Below are 19766 nucleotides of genomic sequence, written 5' to 3'. Positions count from 1 at the left end.
CTGCTGCTCTTCCAGAGCGTCCACTGACAGTGTCTCACCAAGTCACATTGTTAATTCTGTGGCTTTGCTGAAATAGGTTCTGGCTTTCCAGAATTAGAATGTGAATTTGACCACAGCTCAGAATTTTTTTAATGCAGATGTAAGCCAAGAAAAGAGCAGCTTTCCTGTTCCTAGATGGGCAAGTGTGGGCTGCAGCCAGTGTCCCTAGCAAGTTGCTGTACAGACAGTATTTGCTCTGAAATGAGGAAGGAATGACAATAAAGGAGATTGGTGGTTTGAGAAATAAGATGAAAGCAACAGAATTGGAATAAAAAGCTTAGAGGTGAAATATTGTTAAAACTTGATGCAACAGTTAGAGAAAATCTCAATGTATAATTAGGTGTTGTCATTGATGCTAACTCTTGCCTCTGGTACAGGAAAAACAAACCAGCTGACCCTTGTCTGTAGGGTGGGAATGAAACCCTGTCCTTGTGTTAGTTCATGGTACCAGAAGCTGAACAGACTTGCACTAATGAAGCATGGCTCATACCAAACTTAAAGAATCCCAAAGTTATAAAGAAAGAAACCACTCTATCCTTATCTTATAATCATGTAGATCATCAAAACCTGTCTTTCCTGTATTCCATTTGTTAGCTTCTGCAATATACGATGGAAGGAAGCAGATAAATAGCGGTTTATACATTTGTGGTTTTAGCTAGAGGGAAACTTCTTTAAAATCTGAAGTATACCTTAGAATTGTATCCAAAGTGGTAACTTGCCATTTTCTACAAGGTAGAAAAGCCTAGAATCTACTTTAGCTGCTTTTTCCTTTTTTTGAGGATTTCTTAAAATAAAATGGAATTTTATTTTTGAGGATTTCTTAAAATAAAATGGAAACCTGTGGTTTCCATTCAATCTCACTAACCCTTTAGCATTTGTAATTTACAGGGTCTGGTGTTATCTAAACATTTAGGTACATAATTAATAACAATTAAATCAGAATCAGTAAACCATGAAGGAAATATTGCTTTGTAAAGGCTACTTGTGTGCTGAGGTGATAGGCTTGTTACTTGAACACAGTAAATTAGTTGAATATTAATAGTAGGGGTGTTTGGTACAATAGAATAATATGAATGTGGTTGTCTTATGCTGCCTGGAAAGGATCTCAAAATGTTACAAACATTTTTAGAGTTTTTTGAGGGGAGGTGTGAGGTATGTGGTTGTGGTTTTTTTTTTTTTTTTTGTGTGTGCTGTTGAAATTAGAATCTGCTACACATGGCACATGAGGTATATTCATAATTAGGAAAGAAGATGAGTAGATGAATCCGCAGATCACTGTATGTGACCAACCAATAGTGTTAGCAAGGTGGATGAAGATATGATCTAAATAAGGCTTGCAGGAACTGCTGGAGAATTGGAATTTGGCCAGGATGTTCCCCTGGTTGCCTTTTTTGCTGTTCTCAAGTACTACTTGTTCATTAAGATTATCAAAACAATTATCTTGGAAGGAGATGGACTAGCAAGCACAGTGTTATTGTAGGGCATATATGCACATGGGAAATAAAAGCTGGAGTTATTTCTGTATTGAGGGCAATTTTCTTGAGGTTTCTTTGGATTTGCAGCATAAGAGCAAAAGGCAGTAGACTTAGACTTGCGTGGGCAAATAGGATCTAAGTAGAAGACAGTCCTTTAAAAATAACTTGTTGATAAAAAAATGACCAGTTCAAGTGATCATAACTGCAGTTGTGGTGGCTGGGAGAAAATAATAACATGAATGAGATTTTTTTTTAATCCTTTCCAGGCAGTGTAATGCAGTCTGGTGTACATAGTGCAATAGGTATATTAGTAATGGGGGAGGAAGATGGGATAAATTTTAGGGTCATGAGATACTTCTCAGATTCTTCAGAGTATTAAAGTGATGCAATGAGTCAAATCAAATATGCGCCTAGTCTGCTACTTTATTGTGACTGTAGGATACTGTAGAAAGTTAGGAATGAAGTGGAGCCATCCTCCCAGTCTTTCTTAATAGCAGATTCTGAGTAAAGGCTCAGACTGTGTCCATAGTAGCAGCAGGCTGATGAGCACAGGACACCAGAGCCCATCCCTGGTCAGGACAGCGGCAGGTACTGATACCTGGCGTGTTTCAACAGGCCCTGGACTGCTTGCAAGTGTTTCACTTTTTTAGTTCTGTATTATTTCCTTTCATTCAACTTCCCCCATTTTCTTTTTTTTTTTTTTTTTTTTTTTCCTTAGTGCCTATTTCTAAGAGAAAAAGTTGTGGTGAATTTTTTTTTTAGCTTTTTCCTGTCTGGCAAGCATAACAGATGTAAGCGTGCAGTAACTATAAGTGGTTCTTCAGGATGTGTCTTTAGCCAGGTTCTGTGCTTGTTCAAATTGGCTTCAAGGTGTTTTTCTTGCTGGGGGATTGAAAGATTGTCTGGCAAACTGATCCAATATCTTCAAAAAGAAAGAAATCTGTACTTCATAACCCTCTGAAATACTTAATTTCTTTTTTTTTTTTCAACTTCATAACCTTCCCACTTTCCTCCACAAGAACCAAGAGGTTTACTTGTTTGTGCTACCACTACAGTGATAAGTTCCTTGATTGTATAGGTTTCTTACAATCCTGGGTGCATTAAAATATAACATAAAAACTTGGCTTGCTTTTTCTCACCTTCCTTGTTTGTCTGTCTTTTGTAATGTGTGATGCTGCTTCCCCCCGCCATACCCATGCCTATCAGCCCAACATAATTTGTAGAGGTGTCATTAGTTTACAAGTATGGTCCTGCAGTCAAGTTTAAGATTCCTTTTATATCAGTATTCTCCTTTTAGACTTAAATTTAGACACCCTAGAAGAGGTCAGGCAGCTGGACTAGATGATAATTTCAGGTATCTTCCAACTGAAATATTCTATTCAAAATTTAGTTTGTCTTAATAGCTAGATGTAGTGCAGGTGAATAGAAAGTTCTACCCATTTCTTCTGACAGCAGTCACCTAATGTGCCTGAACTTTGACTTTGGCTCTGCCCTTTATTTAGGGTGTGGTGTTTCATGCCTATCACAGGATTTCACACTGTGCTGTAATAATTTATGTTATTGCTTCCAAGTCTAAGTCTCTTTAAGCCTGACATATTTTAGTAGAGGTAGAACCCATTCTTGTGGTTTGGGGTTTTTTTGGTCCAAAAACGTTGGTTGGTGTTTTGGGATATTTCAAGAAGAAGGAAACAGAAATAACTTTATCTTTCAGGTTTGTTAACACCCATGTTCAGCATCCTGAAAAATGTCAGTAATGTTTCACAAAAGAGTTCTTAGTCATGAGGTTCTCAACTCTATTGGCTGAGCTTTGTGTCTAAGGCTATATTTGTTCTGTGTCTCTTACCCACAAATGCTGCTGTTACTGGCTGCTTCTGTTGTGGCCCAGGGATGCTTTATAAGAATTTCCTTCTGTACAGTTGGCCTGATAACCAAGGACTGCCAGCTGCCCTATTTCCATTGGGATCCAAGGTTTTCCTCTGCCCAAGAGGACACTGACATCTAGTGGATGGGTTCCACTGACACAGGGCAGGAGAACTACTATTTAGTGGCTGTCTTTCTTCTAAACTTTTACCTAATTTTTCTTTCATTTAGATCCTTGGTGTTGTTAGGAATAAGGAAAAAAAAGGAAAAGCCCAGTCAATTTTTATGTAATTTCTGGAGTTTAAGGAGGGAAGTCTAGGCAGTCAAAGTACTTGTGTTTTGTTGTTGGGTTTTGAGTTTTTTTGATTCCTTCAAGTCACCAGCATATGAGCCTCAGTTGTTTGAAATAAAATTATTCAAGTTAGGGCATTGGTAGTTGTCCTCCCAGCCTGTGAAGAACATAAGTTACTGTGGCGCACAGCAAGAGGTACATCATAAAATCATTGAGTGGTTTGGATTGGATAGGACCTTAAAGATCATCTAATTCCAATGGTCCTGCCATGGGCAGGGACATCTTGCTCAAAACCCTACCCAGCCTGGCCCTGAACACTTCCAAGGATGGGGCACCCACAGCTGTTATGGGCAACCTGTTCCAGTGTCTCACCACCCTCATAGTAAAGCATTTCTTCCTAATTACTTCGCTAAACCTGCCCTCTTTCAGTTTGAAGCCATTGCCCGTGTCCTGTGGCTACGTGTCCAAGTCCCTCTCCATCTCTGGTGTTGGCTGCTCTACTGTCTCCTTGCAGCCTTCTCTTCTCCATGCTGAACAACCACAGCTCTCAGCAGGTGTTCCAGCTTCTCACCTCTGACACAGGCAGTGCCTCTGAGTTGCCTCCAGTTTTGTGCCTGTTCTTTCTATGAAACTTGAAGCCTAATAATTGCCCAATAGCTGCCTTGTTGCTTGTCCTGGACATGTTAGTTTAACTGGGAACCAAGTAGCAGAAGATTAAACAAAACCACAGATTTTCCAGGAATGTTCCTAAGCAGAGAACAGTGCTTGGAAATCAAACTGTCTGAAAATATTCATCAAAATGTTAGTATTTCTTTAAAGACAAAAATAGACATTTTGTTTCTGAAGTAATAAAATCCACATTTTTTTATCAGAGAAAATAAACACTGCTTAAAGCTTGACAGTGGGAGATGTCATGCTTAAGTATTGCTGCAGATTATTGTTTGATCTCTCAAGTGTTTAAACTATTCTGTACTAGTACTCATTAAACAATAATGTACTGGGTTTGGATTTGTTGACCATCTGGTAACTTTGTAAATGTGGTTAGATTGAGACAATTTCAAGGAACTTAAATTAGGACTTGAAATCAAAGAAAAGTCTTTCAGGTCCCTTTAAGGGTACAAGGGTCATAGAATGTATAGATTGACATTGCTTAGGTCGAGGGTGTTAGACTTAAATGTTCAGGGACTGTTTTTTAAAAGGAAAATCTTGCTTCCTTATCCAGAGTAAACATTGATTTTTTTTTTCTTCCTGAAAGATGCTAATATTTGCTAGCATTCTTTGGTTACTTTGAAATTACCTCCAAATAAAACCATACTATTACAACCAATCCATTGCCATAAGAAAGAATTCATGTTTTGTATGAAATACCAGGAAACAAATGTAAAAGCTATTAACACTTTTTGAGTGCATTTAGGCAATGCAAGCAATAGTAGAATATGAATGCTTCTGTCCTAAGAGGAAAATTTCATAGATTTCAAGGTGAATTATTTTTACTAATTTCAGACCACAAAGAAAATTAAAACCATAATCCATCAAAACAGAAAAATCACAGCTTTAGCTAGCCTATTATGTTAATTAAGAAGAAAAACTATTTTTTCTATATCCTGTTGTCTGTTGAGAATTTATATTGTCTTATCTGTAGTTTGCCAGGATGCTGGACTAACTACTGAATACAGGTTATCAGTAAATATGCTGTGCCTTTTTTCCTTGGTTACTTCTATAACTCTTGAGTTGCCACTTAGTTATTGATGATATGCATTTGTGTTTCCTTCATTATAATTTCTAGCCTACATTTTTGGGGTTCATTCTTTTTTCTTTTACCCTGAAAGTTGTTTCACTTGATTAATGTTATATTCCCATTTTCATCTCTTACTGTCTTCTGGTTTGCCATAAAATGTTTTTTAGTGTGCACTGCTTTGCTGGAGAGGTCATTAAGGAAAATGCTTGCTTGGTCTGGGAATTTTTTTTGGGAAACTCTGCTTGTAAAATCGCTTTCGTCAGATGATTTAAAAAAAATTCCTTGTGAAAACAAACTAAAGAGACTAGTCTCGACTGAATTCCTGTAGAAATTCACATACTCTTCTTTTGAATTGGCACCGTATCAAATACTTATTTGAAGCTCAGATTGGAACAGTTTCCTTTTCCAAGAAAGGAAGTGGAGTCACATATTCCACATAGATGAGAATTATAGATAAAGATCTTGAGGTGGGATCTGAAGGTGTTCCCGTGTGTTTCTGAAATACCTGGAAGTAAATCTGTCATCCAGAACCTGGAGGTGTTGAATAAAGTTGTTTGTGTATCAGATAAAAACCCCCTGCTATTGTTTACCAAACAAACGATTGACTTGTTCATTCTGGATTGTAAATATTAATCTTTTTAAAGCAATGGCAGCTGAGGTTTATTTTAAATTTATCAGCAGCTTGTTTGACAAGGCCCTTGTCTGAACCAGATTCATTCTACCAGTTGACTTGAGGAACTTTCTCGTTGAAATTTGGCAGGAAGGACTGTATTCTTCATGTTAGCTGTGTAGCAAATTTAAGTTGTGGAGTACTTAAAAACCTTTAAGTGATTGAGCATATACTTAATATGAGGTAATTTTGCTCTTCAAAATGTTAAAATTACAGAAATAATTGCATTATAAATGTAAAAAAGGCATCTTACAGCTATTTGGAAAATAATTTAAAATTTGAAATTTGTGGCTTTGATGTACAGAATAAAATATATATAAAAGCTTTATTGTAGATGTATGAGGAGTATAGTGGTATAAGTTTTTAACACTGGTTTTAAGAGGGTGTACAATGAACATCTTTTACTTGATCCTTTAGGTACAAGCTTTTGTGAGTCTTCAGAACTAAAAGTTTCCTCAAAAATGTTCATGATTTTGAAAAGGTTAAACTTCAAACTTTTTGATTGAAAGAGTACTTTCATTTGCTTTCTGATAACTTCACTGTAGTATTCTTGTCTTTGTATCTTGTCAAGATAAAGGCCTGCCAAAGAGACAACTGTTTCCTTTGTTGCCACTTTTGCATTGGCATGACTTGAAAATGCCTGGGTTAAGGTTACCATGGAACTCAAAATGTTAATGGTACGTCCATCAGAAAATGGTTATGTTGGAGAAGCATAGCCTTTTCCTTTTCTTGAAGTACTTATTGAACAAAATAAGAGGCAAGTTAGAAACATTCTCCTTGAGTTGTACCACTCTGTTAATACTATAATATATACTCTTAATGGTAATACTGTGCAGATGCCTGTGTTCTTTTTATAGGAGACAATTGCATACAATATAGCATAAATTAAGATTTAAGGACCTTTCCTTGAATTCAGCAGAAACAAATTGAATTGCAAAGTTCATATTGTTCAAGCATTTGAATATTTAGCAGTTCTACTTGAATGTTCAGCCTTTAAAGCAAGAACTTTAATGGAGAGAAATAATCTAAAATGATGCATGGAAATAACTGGTTGTCTGAATTTATTTTTTCTACTAGCCATTATTGCTTTGGTATAATTTCAATAGTTGCTTTATAGCTCTTTCTGCCAGAATTATGAGAATTTTGTTGGCCATTGGATTCCCTGTCCTGTCTCTTTTTGAAACCAGAATTATGTTTGGAAGGTGTGTGCTTCTGAAGTGTTGGGGACAAATTTGTTATGGGCAAAAATTGGCAGATACTGCAAATATAAATGATTACAAAACAAAATTCCTTTGTCTCTCCATAAATATTGTGCTGATTATTAGCTAGGGTAATTACAGTTGAAACCTTAGTACAAGTTTGTGACTTTAATGAGGCTACTTCTTTCTAGCTCTTAAAATGCTATTGAATGCTATCATAAATGGCCTCTTTATGACTAGCACATTCCTTGGCTTCCAAACACAGCCACAAAGAAAGGGTGAAAATAGTTGTAAGCATGTTTTCTCCAGATAATAGGAATGTATTTTCTATTTGATGTCTTATCTCTTTTTTACAATTCCTTATATATTCCCTGTGTATGAGTTGCTGCATGGAAGTACTGATTCAGTGTTTGTCCAAAGTTTTCTTTTTATTTATTAAATAGTAGGGGTTTTATTTGCCAGTCATGAACTGGCATAACTATATTTTCAGTGTCCTAGTTTTACCTCCTGAATAGTGGGGGTTGTAACTGCTGAAAGTCTCTAAAAGATACTGTGTTTCTATAAAAGGTTCAAGCTTGCTTCGAAAAAACAGTTAAGACTTCTGGTGAAAGACAAAATTGGCATATTTTTAATTGGAATTGTATATTAAACACGTGTCATTGAATAGAAATTCAACTGTATGCCAAAGGGTGTCACTGAAAGGAACAGTACCTCTGAGCCCTAGAGATGTTTCAGTAAGTTAATTTGGACTCAAAACTAGATTGCAGTTACAGTGTTTCTTGACTGCACAAACAGTTCTGCTTTTTACCCAGAGCAGTTGTTAGGCTCCAAGTTTTCAGCTTAAAATCATTCTCAGTGAAAGTCTTACAGGGCAGGATCTGTGTTTCAGATAAATTTGCAAGACATGGCTGTTAAAACCCTTTTGGGAAGGCAGGATATAACTGCTATGGCAGACCTTTTTTGAGGGAGTGTGAGTGTGTGCAGATTTATTAAAAGGCTTAAGTAAGGTTTTTATAAGGCTCTAAGACTATTCTCCTGTGCCTTTATTTATGGCAGCCTTGGTAGTGGGGGACTAGCAGGTAGGGAATTCTAGTTTACTTCTGTTGGAGTGAAAGCTCAGTGTTTCCTGTTTCAGTCATGGTGCTTTTTTTTTTTTTTTTCCACCTTGTATGAATTGCTTGGAAAACAAACACTGACCTCAAGGAAATGTGTTCCAAGGCGTGGGAAAAGAGGAAGGGTTTTGCATCTTGTGAAGGAAGAGGGAGGAGAATTTGGGTTGTTTCCCCCCTTTTCTTTGGTGCTGAGCAGAAACAAAAGCAAGATACATTCTCCATGGATCTTAATGCTTCATGCCACATACTATGAAGTTGCAGGCAAGGGAATGGTAAAGACTGTGGGGAGCAATAGGTGGTGATAGATGATGAAATATTTCTGGGAGAATTGATATGGTTAAAAAACCTCAATAATCTTCAAGGATAGAGGCTAGTACTTACGTAGATCCTCATGCTGTTTGTTGATATGAATTGTACCCCACGTGTATTTGCTGTGCAGGTTTTCTTGTGAAATGCTTGTCACAGGGTGCTTTTGAGTATTTCAGGATGTTGTGTTGGTTGAGTCACAAGCACTGAAGCTGAAAATCTGTCACAAATTGTGACTGGTCCAGTCCCTCCTGTGGCCATGAAAAAAATATTCCTCCTGTGGCTTGTGTTCCGTTTAGCTGCCTGATTTGACCTGGAATGAAGCCTCTCGCCTAAGGGGCGTTTCTTTGTGGAAGAAGTCTCAACTCGCCTTTCGATACTTTGTTCTAGGTCTCCAAGGGTTGGTTCTGGGGACATTGTTACTTTGGTATCTGCTCCTGTTACATCAGAGCTGTTGGGTTTTGAAGTAAATCTGGTGTGTGTAACTGGGAGGAGAAGTATCTACTTCTTCTCTATTTTGGGTGAAGTAGAAGTTTTCACTCAAATGTTGCACTCACAGTGTAGTGCTACGTCCAGGATCCCAAAATTTGATTTACTTCAGAGGCAGAGTCTGGGGATAGACTTTCAAGATGGAGTGGACTTGTAGTGTGGTGACCTCTCCTGGATAACTCAGAGTGGCTCTTGTAAAGAAGTTTACCTAGACCTGTAACCATTTTTTGTTTTAAATAAAGATTAAATGTGATGCTTTTAATATACCTGTGCTGTCAGCATGCATAAAGCCTAATACAGAAGGAATAAGAGGAAAATAATCTAGTAACTTGAAATAATGATTTTAAACAAGGGGGTTCCCTGGTTTATGAGATTTATTTCTTTGTTTCTCAACTGCTTTGCTTCCATACAATGTTTGGGTTTACATTGTGAAGACAAAAAGTCACCTTGTTGCAAAAAAATTTGAGGCTTATTTCTGTTTTGAATTATCAACAATTGTTCTGGAATTGCTCTAACACTTAAGAAGCCTGCTTGTTGTAGAGTGTGCTAATGTTAGTCTTTTCTGGTTTTAAATCAAGGTGCTTCCTAGATTTGAGTCCAAAGCAATCAACCTTCTAATTGTGTGCTTTCATACTAATAGAAAATTTCATGCTCTTCACTCATCATCCATAAGAACTGTTGCTGTTTCATTGTCCAGCACGTTTTCTCTTCTTGTAATGTGTTCACACTAATCACTCCAATAATATGAGTGTGCTGAGGAGACAGTATGGTTCAGAGATGGGAAGTTATAATCCCAATTCTTAATGAGTTTGCTGTAGACTTTCTAAAATATCTCAGAACATACATTAGCAACCTACTAGCTAAAACCAGATCATGCTTTAGTAATTTAATGTTCTGTTTTGCTTGATTATTTCCTTGCTTGTTTCAAACCACAGATCTACTTAGTCTTATCCAACCTGGCTTTACTATAATGCTGAACATGAATTAACTGTAATTGATAGTACTGCTAGTTTAGACTATGATTAACATGCAAATAGTATAAAAATAGTTTTAGAAATGAGGGAAAAGAAAGGAGATTTGAAGCAATCAGCCCACATTTTGATAGTGTCTGTGTAAAGCTTCAAAGTCTTTAGTTATTAGTAATGTGGGAGATGTGTCTGATTCCAACTTTTTTTTTTTTTTTTTTTTTTTTTTTTTTTTTGGGAAAATACAGATTTGGAAGGATGGGAAATGTTGGTCTTACTCTGACAGCACCTAATTCTGGAGAGTAATTCTGCTGGTTTGAGTTTTTTACCTGATTCTGGTTTTAATGCGATACCAGAGAAAGTAGGATGTATGCCTTCACAGGCTGCTTGCAGTATTACCATTTTGCCTTCTCTACATGAGGATCTACCAGCACTGTCTTCATTGGCTGATACTTCTTTATGGGATAGAAATCTCCAATTAGTGCAGTAACATGAATTCACCTCTTTCCTGAAAAAATATCAGAGAGTTAAGATGATGTAAAATCATAAAATATCCTGAGCTGGAAGGGACCCACAAGGATTCATTGAAGTCCAACTCTGGTACAGAAGACACCATACAATCTAATACTGAAATAATGCTGTTTTCAGTTGTCTGGGTAATTTTGGAGGGATTTTTCTTCTGTGTGATTCCCACAAGCTTCCTGGAATGCAGTGGGGTTTGTTGAACTCATCATAGTCCTGCTATGAAATGCTGAAAACAGAGCTCCCAAGGGAGTGTAGTTACCAGGCTTGTCTATTAATCACTTCAGCAGAGATTCCCTTGGAGCACCTAGAGCTCCAGGGTCAGTAGGAGCTGCCAGAAGAGAATGCCAAGGCAATGAAAACTCCTCCTTCTATCAGTTGAGCCTGCAATCTCCTTTCAGGGCTTTGTTTCAGAGAGATAGGTCCAGTGCAGACTGCTAGTGTGTCTTTTTTCAGCCAAAGCCATCTGTGAATGTTAAGACACAGTGAAGTTTTACAAAAGCAAGTCGTTCTCCTTTCACCGTTTATGTTTGACTAGTGTTTGGGAAGGCTTTTTCCCTCCTTCATGAGGGCTACGAATTCTTGCAAACAATTGCTGTTTGAAAGCTGACAGGAATCAAGGGGGGAGTATTGACATGGGTCCCAAGTGTATGCTATTTTACAAATACTCCTAAGACAAAGCGGTGTTCACTGTGCTCATTTATTCCTTGCTATTGCAACCTGGAGCTGCACTCCTGAATAGTCCATTCTCCACCTGGGTTTACTAACATCAGCTAGTCTTGGTGTTTTCCAGAAACCTCACTGATGAGAAGGTGGTTTAGGAAAACTCCACTTGGATTTACAAGGCCTTGAAGTTGAAATACTTCTGGAACCAAAGCAGTTTTAGGAAGTCAGAGCCCCATTTGAGCACTGATACCAAAGTCTGCATTGAACTCTCTGTTGCCAAAGGCATCTCTGGCATTTCTTTGTTCATAGGTACAGAACCTGAAACCTGGTTATCTGACTGTAGATAACCAGAAGGTAGTAATTTGGAAATTTTTGTGGTAATTTAGTTTACATTGCTCCATACATATTTCTCACTGTGTAAGTACTAGGGAATGTATTCTGCCCTGGTAAGCTTTATCTAAATTATTTGAATGAGACCAGAGTTGCACATAATTCTTGTTTTTTTCTTCCTTTCCTGTTAGTAAGAAAAATGCAATGCCCACCTTATGATAGAAATAGCTGTCCTTTTTTATTAAATGAGTGCATTAATACAACATTTTTTAAGTGTGTCCTAGCATCTTCTTTTGTGCTCTGATTTTTATGGTAACTTTTATAGAAACTTTTCTTTAATTGCTTGTTTCTTTGAGTATTTCTTAATGTACTTTGGCAAATTTTGCAGAACAAAATATGTTCCTGTGTGATTGGCATAATGTCAGGAGACCACTGCCAGAGCTGGCTGTGTAGAGCTTCCCGAGCCTGCTTCTATGGCCTGTTGTCACATGGCAAGAGGGTGTCATGGAATACTGTAGCAGCTGGCATCTGGCACTCTGGTATGTCCTGCTCCTTAGGAATGGTCAGAAAGGAGAGTCAAGAGAACATCTCAGTTGTGTTATCTCTTGTTTTGCCAATTAGAAGTATTAGACAAGGCTTAGGAAGGGCAGTTTAAAGACTTGAGATAACAGAAACTCTGGTGAAATATTTGTCTTGTTCTCCTTGAAAAGAAGCCCAGAAAGAAGCCAAAGGAACTTTTGTATCTTAAATAAAGTTTATGCTTTTGGAGTGAGTTCTTTAGATTTCAGTAGGCTATATAAATACTTTCTTTAATCCACAAACAGCACTTCTATGATGTTAGGCATTGTGTCTTTAAAGGCTTTCTAAAGTGTTAAATAAAGAAATAAACTGACAATGAAACTCAAAGGTCTGTATTTCCTGAACTGATTGGACAAAGTTCTTCTTAATGTGGTAGGATTCTACAAGTTGAGCTTGAAAAGCTGATTTGTCTTTTTGTAAAAACTCTGAAGTAGATTTGTTGTACAGATTGTAAAACCACTGTGGAAGTTGGAAGTATGTTTCTGAAACTTAAATTGTTTCAAAGACTCATCTCCCCACTGTCACATGTGGTGTTTGTCACTACCCCACAAACCACTTCTGTCACACAATGAATAAGCAGAATTAAAATTGAGCTTTTCTAATGAGTGGAACTAAAGGCTTTGTGAATGTAGTTCTTCAAGTGTATATTTATGGTTCATCATGCTTACTCTTTGACCATTTTCTTTGTTCTTAAAAGAACATACCAGTGAAGATTTCCATGGTACCAGGACAGCAGTCCCACTGAGCAGTTGAGTGCCACGGAAGTGCCCAGTGTTATCTGCAGAGGCACCAGGCTGGACCTGCCATGTCCCTGCTGTTGGTGCCCAAATATCTTCAGAGAAGCATTTTGGCAGTTGACTGAATTAACCCAAATGAGTGCTGCCTTGTACCCTACACAGTTGTTTATTAAGAATTAGCTTGAAACCGGGCTGAGACGGATCTTACTGCCTGTCTTGTCAGCTTAGTGTAGTCTGAACAGAATTCTTTTCTCTTCTGCCCTGTCATTACCCTCCTTCTGCTATTGAGTACATTCTCCTCCTCCTGGTCACTCTGGGCTGTAACCTAGGAAGCCCTGGATCCTTTGCATCCCACAGCAGGCTGTCAGCACACACTGCAATAGCCTTCTGCAGGAATTTTCTATTGCGTGTTGGGCAGAATCCTCTGCTGAGTCTGGCACTTTTCCATTCCTGTGGTACTCCGTTCAAAGCTCAGTTTTAAAAATTCTTCCCTTACTCTTTAGTCAATTCTTCCTCTTCCAAAGCATGAAATAGATATTATTCTCTGTAGCAGATACTATTATAAATCGTAAAGAATGCTTCTTACTCGCTTTGCTTGCTCTCATGACTGTGCTTAGGTATCTTCTATTACCCATGTCACAGAACAGCTGGCAAACATGCATTAAAAGCATGGATCCTGAATTATTTTAGGAACAGATGTGTGCTAAAATCAACCTGTATTTCATTTCCAGGCTTTGCCTTGGAGCTGGGCTAAGCTAATCCTACTTTCTGGTCTGTTTAGCAGACTGCAGAGCAGGGGAGACTGAATCATGTAGGGAAGAAGGCTACGCTGGAGTCTCATAGCACTGTTTTCTAGTAAATGAAATTTGGTACTAGTCACTGGAGCATTTTTGGCTTACAATTGTCCAAATTGTGTTGGTGGAAGTGCGTGCCTTTAAAATGGGCTTACGCAAAAAGGATGATCTTCCTACTTTTTGATACCTAACCTGACTTCCTTGAGTGTGTTCTTTCTCATGTCAAATAACTTCTGCTTCTAGTCATGGTTTGTAGAACTTCTTTTAATCAGAATCATGGTTTCTCTAAACTTCTTTTAATCAGAATCATGACATTTGCCCTATAATAATCAGTAAGATGGAAGGAAAAACCCTTTAAGACTCACAACCATGTTGGAATAATACACAAAATCATATTAATGACTGTGATTGGAAAGTATCATTGTTGGTCTTTGCTTTTTTTTCCCCCTCTTAATTGGAGGTTTACAGCCCATTTCAAAGTATTTCTCAGCCTTGCAGTTCATAGCTGAGTTAGCCAAATTATGTGCATTCATTTGGCTTTTTCTAGACTGCTGGGTGTGTTCAGTCTTAGCACAAGTGATATTTTTTGACTTGGGAAAGGTCGACGTTATGTAGGACAGTCTCCTGCGTGCAGTGGTATTCTCTGTGTGTGCTGTGTGACAAACCAGGTTTCTCTGCCTGCTGTGTTTTTGGGTTATGCTGTGAATTTGTTTTTAAGAGTTGCAAAGATGAGCGTAGTCTACCGTGAGGGCTTCAGGAATTGTTTGTGTCTTTTTAAGAATTGAATCTTCCTGTACCTCACTCTCACAGTGCTTTCAGGTTAAATATTTAGCAGCTTGATCACTGTGTAGTCAGACACTACCACACCTCCAGATATTTATTGTTTTTCTTCATTGATTAATATTGCAGGTTTCTCAAGAAAATTCATTTTAAGGAAATAAAATAGTTGCAAGCTAGTTCTGCTGCTCTTTTTAGTGTTCAGTGATTGAATCTGTGATGAAGTCCTTGCAGAAGAGAAAAAAATTGAAAACTGGTCGTTCTTGATTTTTTTTTTTTACTTTGCTATTTGTTTTTGCTCTGCAAATGTCACTTTTCTGGTTTATTAGATATGTATTATTCACTTAAATTAGTGACAGGTTTTATCCACATTTGCATAGGTAATTTGATTTTTTTTTTGGCTATATCCATATAAATTTCATGAAAATGTTTTTTCTATGTAAGAGAGATGCTAAATTTATGTGATTTTTATTCTTAAAATTGTCCTAGCTCCACTGAGGGTGGGGCTAGGACAATTTTGGACCTAAGGTGCATAGTCACCTCAATTGCATAATAAATTAGGAGGAATTATTGGAGAGCTTGAGTTGCCAAAACATTTTTTTACCTAAAGTGTGAGGTGAGTGTCCCAAGTGTTTTCTTCTTGAATTCTTCTAAAGCTACTAAAATTGGCTTTCCAGACAAATCATCTTTGTTATGATACCTTTCTGCATGTACGTTGTTGCATTGTCAGTGACAAACAAGATGTACATTTTTAAGTGGCAGAAAACCTCTCAGATGCCCCCTTCCCCAAAAGAACACAAATCATGAGTGTTTTGAGTCTTCAGCTGTACAATGATGAATTGAATATAGAGCGAGGGAAACATGAAGAATGTCTGTCCTTTCACCTGGACAGAACCCCCCTCCACTGGAGATGCTAAACTTGTTTAGAGCTACTTTCAGTCTTCCTCTTGATAGTCTTATGCAGCACCACCATGTCAGTGTCAATAGAGTGGCTGGGTTTGCAAACACCAGAGTTAAATTTCTTAGTTCTTTGGTGTTCTTTTTAAATCTGGATGTCTACACAGTTTAAAATAACAAGCCCTGCTGGCTCCTCTTGTATTTTTTTTTTCAATGAGAAATTTTACTCCTCAGTTTTAAGGTTGCAAAGGCTTAACTTGTTTGGAATGATGAAAGCTGCATTGTTCTTTTTATTTCCTAGGTTACTGGAAGGCAGGGTCTGGTTTTTATTATTTGAGATTTTGACTCTCTCGCATTTCTAGGATTTGGAATAGATGGAGGGGAAAAATGATGTACTGTTGTGAATACAGCAGGCCTCCTGTCACTCATCTTACTCATGAATAGCTTGTGCCTGAGAGACAGGGACCTTCTTTCTTTGAGCTTGAAACTCAACAGGAGCTGGGTGTTAGGAGTTGGCACCAGTTAAATGTAAGGTTTTGCTTTCTGTTCAGTTGTCAGTGCTGGAAGCTTTGTGCCTCAGAGCCAAGTACCAGCTGTTCCTGAGCCAGCCCATGCTGTGCTCTTCCTCCAGGTACCCTGAGATGTGTCTGTTTCTCACAGGTATTCTCAATGCAGTTGTTACTCAACAGGGCAATGTAGTGTCCAAGTAAAATTCGGCCACAGTTCATGCTGGTGCTGTACTGGCTTTTCCAAAGTTCTGTGTCTCATGATGCATAGAGCTGGCATCAGCTTGGGTATAACCTGTTGCTGAGCTAAAAGTACTGGATAACTAGGTGTTTAAACTTCATCGTAGTGAATATCATAAAAGGACAGAAGAGATTTTTTTCCAAGTGATCATCTGTGTCGATGAAACTAATCCCTTGTGATGTTTATCTTGAGGCTTGGAAATGTAACATAAATCTTTTATTGCAGAGGTTAAGAAGATTATCAACAAAATACAGAACAGAGAAGATCTACCCAACAGCCACTGGAGAAAAAGAAGAAAATGTTAAAAAGAATAGATACAAGGATATATTGCCATGTAAGTCTGATTTACATGTTGATAGAAGACAAAGGAAAGGACTTGTTATTCTCCATGTATTTTGAATTTTACTTTTTAATTATTACTGAAAGGCAAAATTAGAGATAATTTGCTGAAAGATGGTTTTATTTTTAATTTGGAAGGCCAAGTGACTGAATATTCTTATATTTTATCAGAAGAGGTATCATCTGAAGATAAAGATCTTGTGGTTCTGAAGCTGTATCGAGCTGACACTTTCATTTTAGCTCAGAGTAGCTGGGAACTTTACTAGATGCTTAAATGTATCCTTAGGAGCATGCTATTCATGGCAGAAAACACATGACAGCATATACTCTAGGTGAAGGAGGCTTAAGGAACTTGTTTTGATGTAAAATAGATATTTTTTATCTGTTTGTATCCTGTAAATGCTGTTGAAAAATTTTCAATGCTGGATTAGCTTTGGTTTCTATTTTGCTAGAGTCCAAATGAAATTCGTTTTAATGTGTGGACACAGAAAGCAAGAGTCAGATCACAATATAGATTTTAAACCCACCAACATGTGGATATTACAGATCAGTGATCTGAATTCACAAGACTGTTACATGCTCACTTGGTGTAGCTCCTGAGGCCATGTATTTCAGAAGCTCTCACTGTGCTTCTGGAGCTGAACAGCTGACAGCGAGATTAAAGGGTAGTCTTCTGACAAATGCCACTTCTCTTGTCCCAGGAGGTCAGCAACAGGTACATTTTACTCTGCTTATTAGTTGGGAGGAGATGTTTAGTAGGTAGAGGGAAAGAGAGAGAGGTAGTTGTTATTGCCATCTTATTGAGAGTGTCCTGGCATTTTGGTAGATTGTGAACAATATAGTGAAATCTTGGTAGCAGCCAGGCTGAACTGGTGAGACAGTGGCACTGCAGCTGTGCCTGGCTGCAGCTACAGCATAATGAGCACATCTGTCATCTGTGGAAATAAAACCTGAGCCACTGGGATCTGGAAGGGAATAAAGCTCCCAGTGGGGAAATGAGTGAACTTCAAAGATGACATTGAGGAAAACTGAAGACTTATTTTCAGTTTAAGTGACTGTCTCAAACATCCAAAATCTCCAGCAATGAAGTGATGGGAGATCAGCTTGAAATGAGAAGCAGCAGAAAGGCAAACTATCCATGTCTATCTCATGTAAATCCAGGAAATCATGTACATTTGTAACTTAATCAGAGATTAGTGCTGTATTTATGAGAGATTGTTACTGTTACTAGAGAGATCAGTATCTCAGCACTAGCTCAACACTGGCTTCAGAGTAAAAGATGCATGTTCCCATTACAGTTTGCTAAGCCATCCCAAATGGTAGTTAAATGCAACATGGTATTCACTGGTCACCTGAAAAACCAATTAGTTATTGTGAACAGAGCCTTTAAGTTACATAACAATATCCAGGCACTTAATCTTCAGAAGCTGAGAACTGCAGTGGATTTTTTGGGGGGAATTTTATTCCAGACCTTAAACTCTGTAACAGATGAGCTGTGGCACACAGAGACAGGATGGCAATATTGACATTTGGAAACTGCTCTAGAATTTTGGATCTACTGTGTTGAGAAGATAGGATCCTTCATTAGCCTGCTACTTAAATTAGTCTGTTCTACCACTTAAAAGCAGTTTTTAGTACAAAGCCCATGACACCATTTCATGCTTAGAGAATGTTCTTGCTATTGCAGTCTGTGTATCAGTATGGAACAGTGCAGTGTGTTTTAAGGGTTTTTCTAGGCCTTTATATGAGCATGTTGTCTTTAGATTTGTGATCTAAACGTCTCCTAATTTACACTTGTGCTTTTTTAAGAAACATTACATGGTAACACAAATTTTTTTGCATGTTATGAGTACCCTAGCAGAAAAATTTCACCATTTTGCAAGCTTTTTGGGAGAGATTTCTGTATAGAAATAACTCTTAGTATTTACTTCTTCTAGACATGTTTCCTTGTTTTATTATCAGTGATGTTTTGACAAAACAAAAAACCAAACTAACTGTATTTTCTCTTTTGAAACATATTTGTTCTTTGTCTTTTTTCTTGAATTTAGGTCTAATCAAAGGTTTAGCAGCTGTTCTGTGGTTGAGGAGTTGACCCTGGGAGCAGAAAGTAACAAATTGCTTGAGCAGCTGCTGTTTCTACAGATACTTCTGTTGCCCCATTTAAAGCTAATTTTCTTTTTGATACGGATTTTCAACTAAAAGAACCTCTCGTGTAGAGATAGTCTGAACAATTTTTATATGATAGCTAATAAGTGTTATCAACAAGAGCTGGAAGGACTGGCAAACCTGCCAACCACCTACACCATTTTATTACCAATCAAGTTGTTATATTAAATATGTAATTTTTTAAGGCCAAAAAGTATAACAAACTGTTTAGTTTATTCTGTCAACAAATAATAAGGCTATTTTTATATTGCTGAGGATTTTGGTCTCCAAAGATCTGCTGGTTTTATCAGAAGCTTTCTCTGAGACAGTAATGTTTGAGGCAGAAACTTGACATGTCCAAAACCCCCTAAATGGAGGAATCTGCTGCTTTCTAGTTCAGAAGTGCTCCAGCAAAGAGCCTAGCCCAGTATTTGGGGGACAGGAGTCAGTCTGTGCCTGAGCAGTAAACCCTGGTGCCTGTTTCCTCTTGTGATACCTGGTGGAGTCCTCCTTGGCAGAGACTGTGAGAGCTGCCAGCTGCTTTAAGTGTTTTGTGCTTTCTGCTTTCCCTGAGCGTGTCTTAATTCTGATCACCGTGATCTGTGTTAGTGTTGTGTAACTGCAGTTTTGACGGCTTCTGATGAATTGTATTTTGCCTCTTCATAATGAATTGCTCTGGGAATTCCAGGAGGTGATACCCTGTGAACTTGAGCATCAAAAGCACATAGCAGTAGGAGCTACTCTTCTTGCCACTCACTACCCGAGTTGGTTTACTCATAAATCAAATGTATTGACTTGCTTGTGTGACTTACCTCTGGAAAATGTTCTTTAATGTACTGTATATATTATCTTTACTGTTCTATATTGATTTCCATGTGTTGTAATCCTTGTTCAAAAAAATATTTTGGTCTGTTTTGTTTAGTTGATCACAGCAGAGTTAAACTGACTTTAAAAACTCCCCCACAAGATTCAGACTACATCAATGCAAACTTTATTAAGGTATGTGCTACTAGTTTAACAGTTCTATTCTTTTTAAGCTTTTTTTTTTTTGGCAGTGCAGTTTTAATATTATAGTCCAACATAAAATT

At 37.7% G+C, this 19766-nt stretch overlaps 1 protein-coding gene across 1 annotated transcript in view; it reads left to right on the top strand.

Moving 5' to 3' along the window:
* PTPN12 (protein tyrosine phosphatase non-receptor type 12) overlaps positions 1 to 19766 on the top strand; it is a 69514-nt gene that overhangs the window by 15158 nt on the left and 34590 nt on the right. Inside the window, exons 2-3 of the mRNA XM_068189611.1 lie at positions 16420 to 16528; positions 19601 to 19677. Coding sequence (XP_068045712.1) covers positions 16420 to 16528; positions 19601 to 19677 — 186 coding nt within the window. The remainder of the gene's footprint in view (positions 1 to 16419; positions 16529 to 19600; positions 19678 to 19766) is intronic.

This window comes from Anomalospiza imberbis, chromosome 5 (genome assembly GCF_031753505.1).
Source record: "Anomalospiza imberbis isolate Cuckoo-Finch-1a 21T00152 chromosome 5, ASM3175350v1, whole genome shotgun sequence".
NCBI classification, from domain to species: domain Eukaryota; kingdom Metazoa; phylum Chordata; class Aves; order Passeriformes; family Viduidae; genus Anomalospiza; species Anomalospiza imberbis.
Note: the sequence above shows the minus strand (reverse complement) of the source record. Positions and strands in the feature narration are given on the sequence as shown.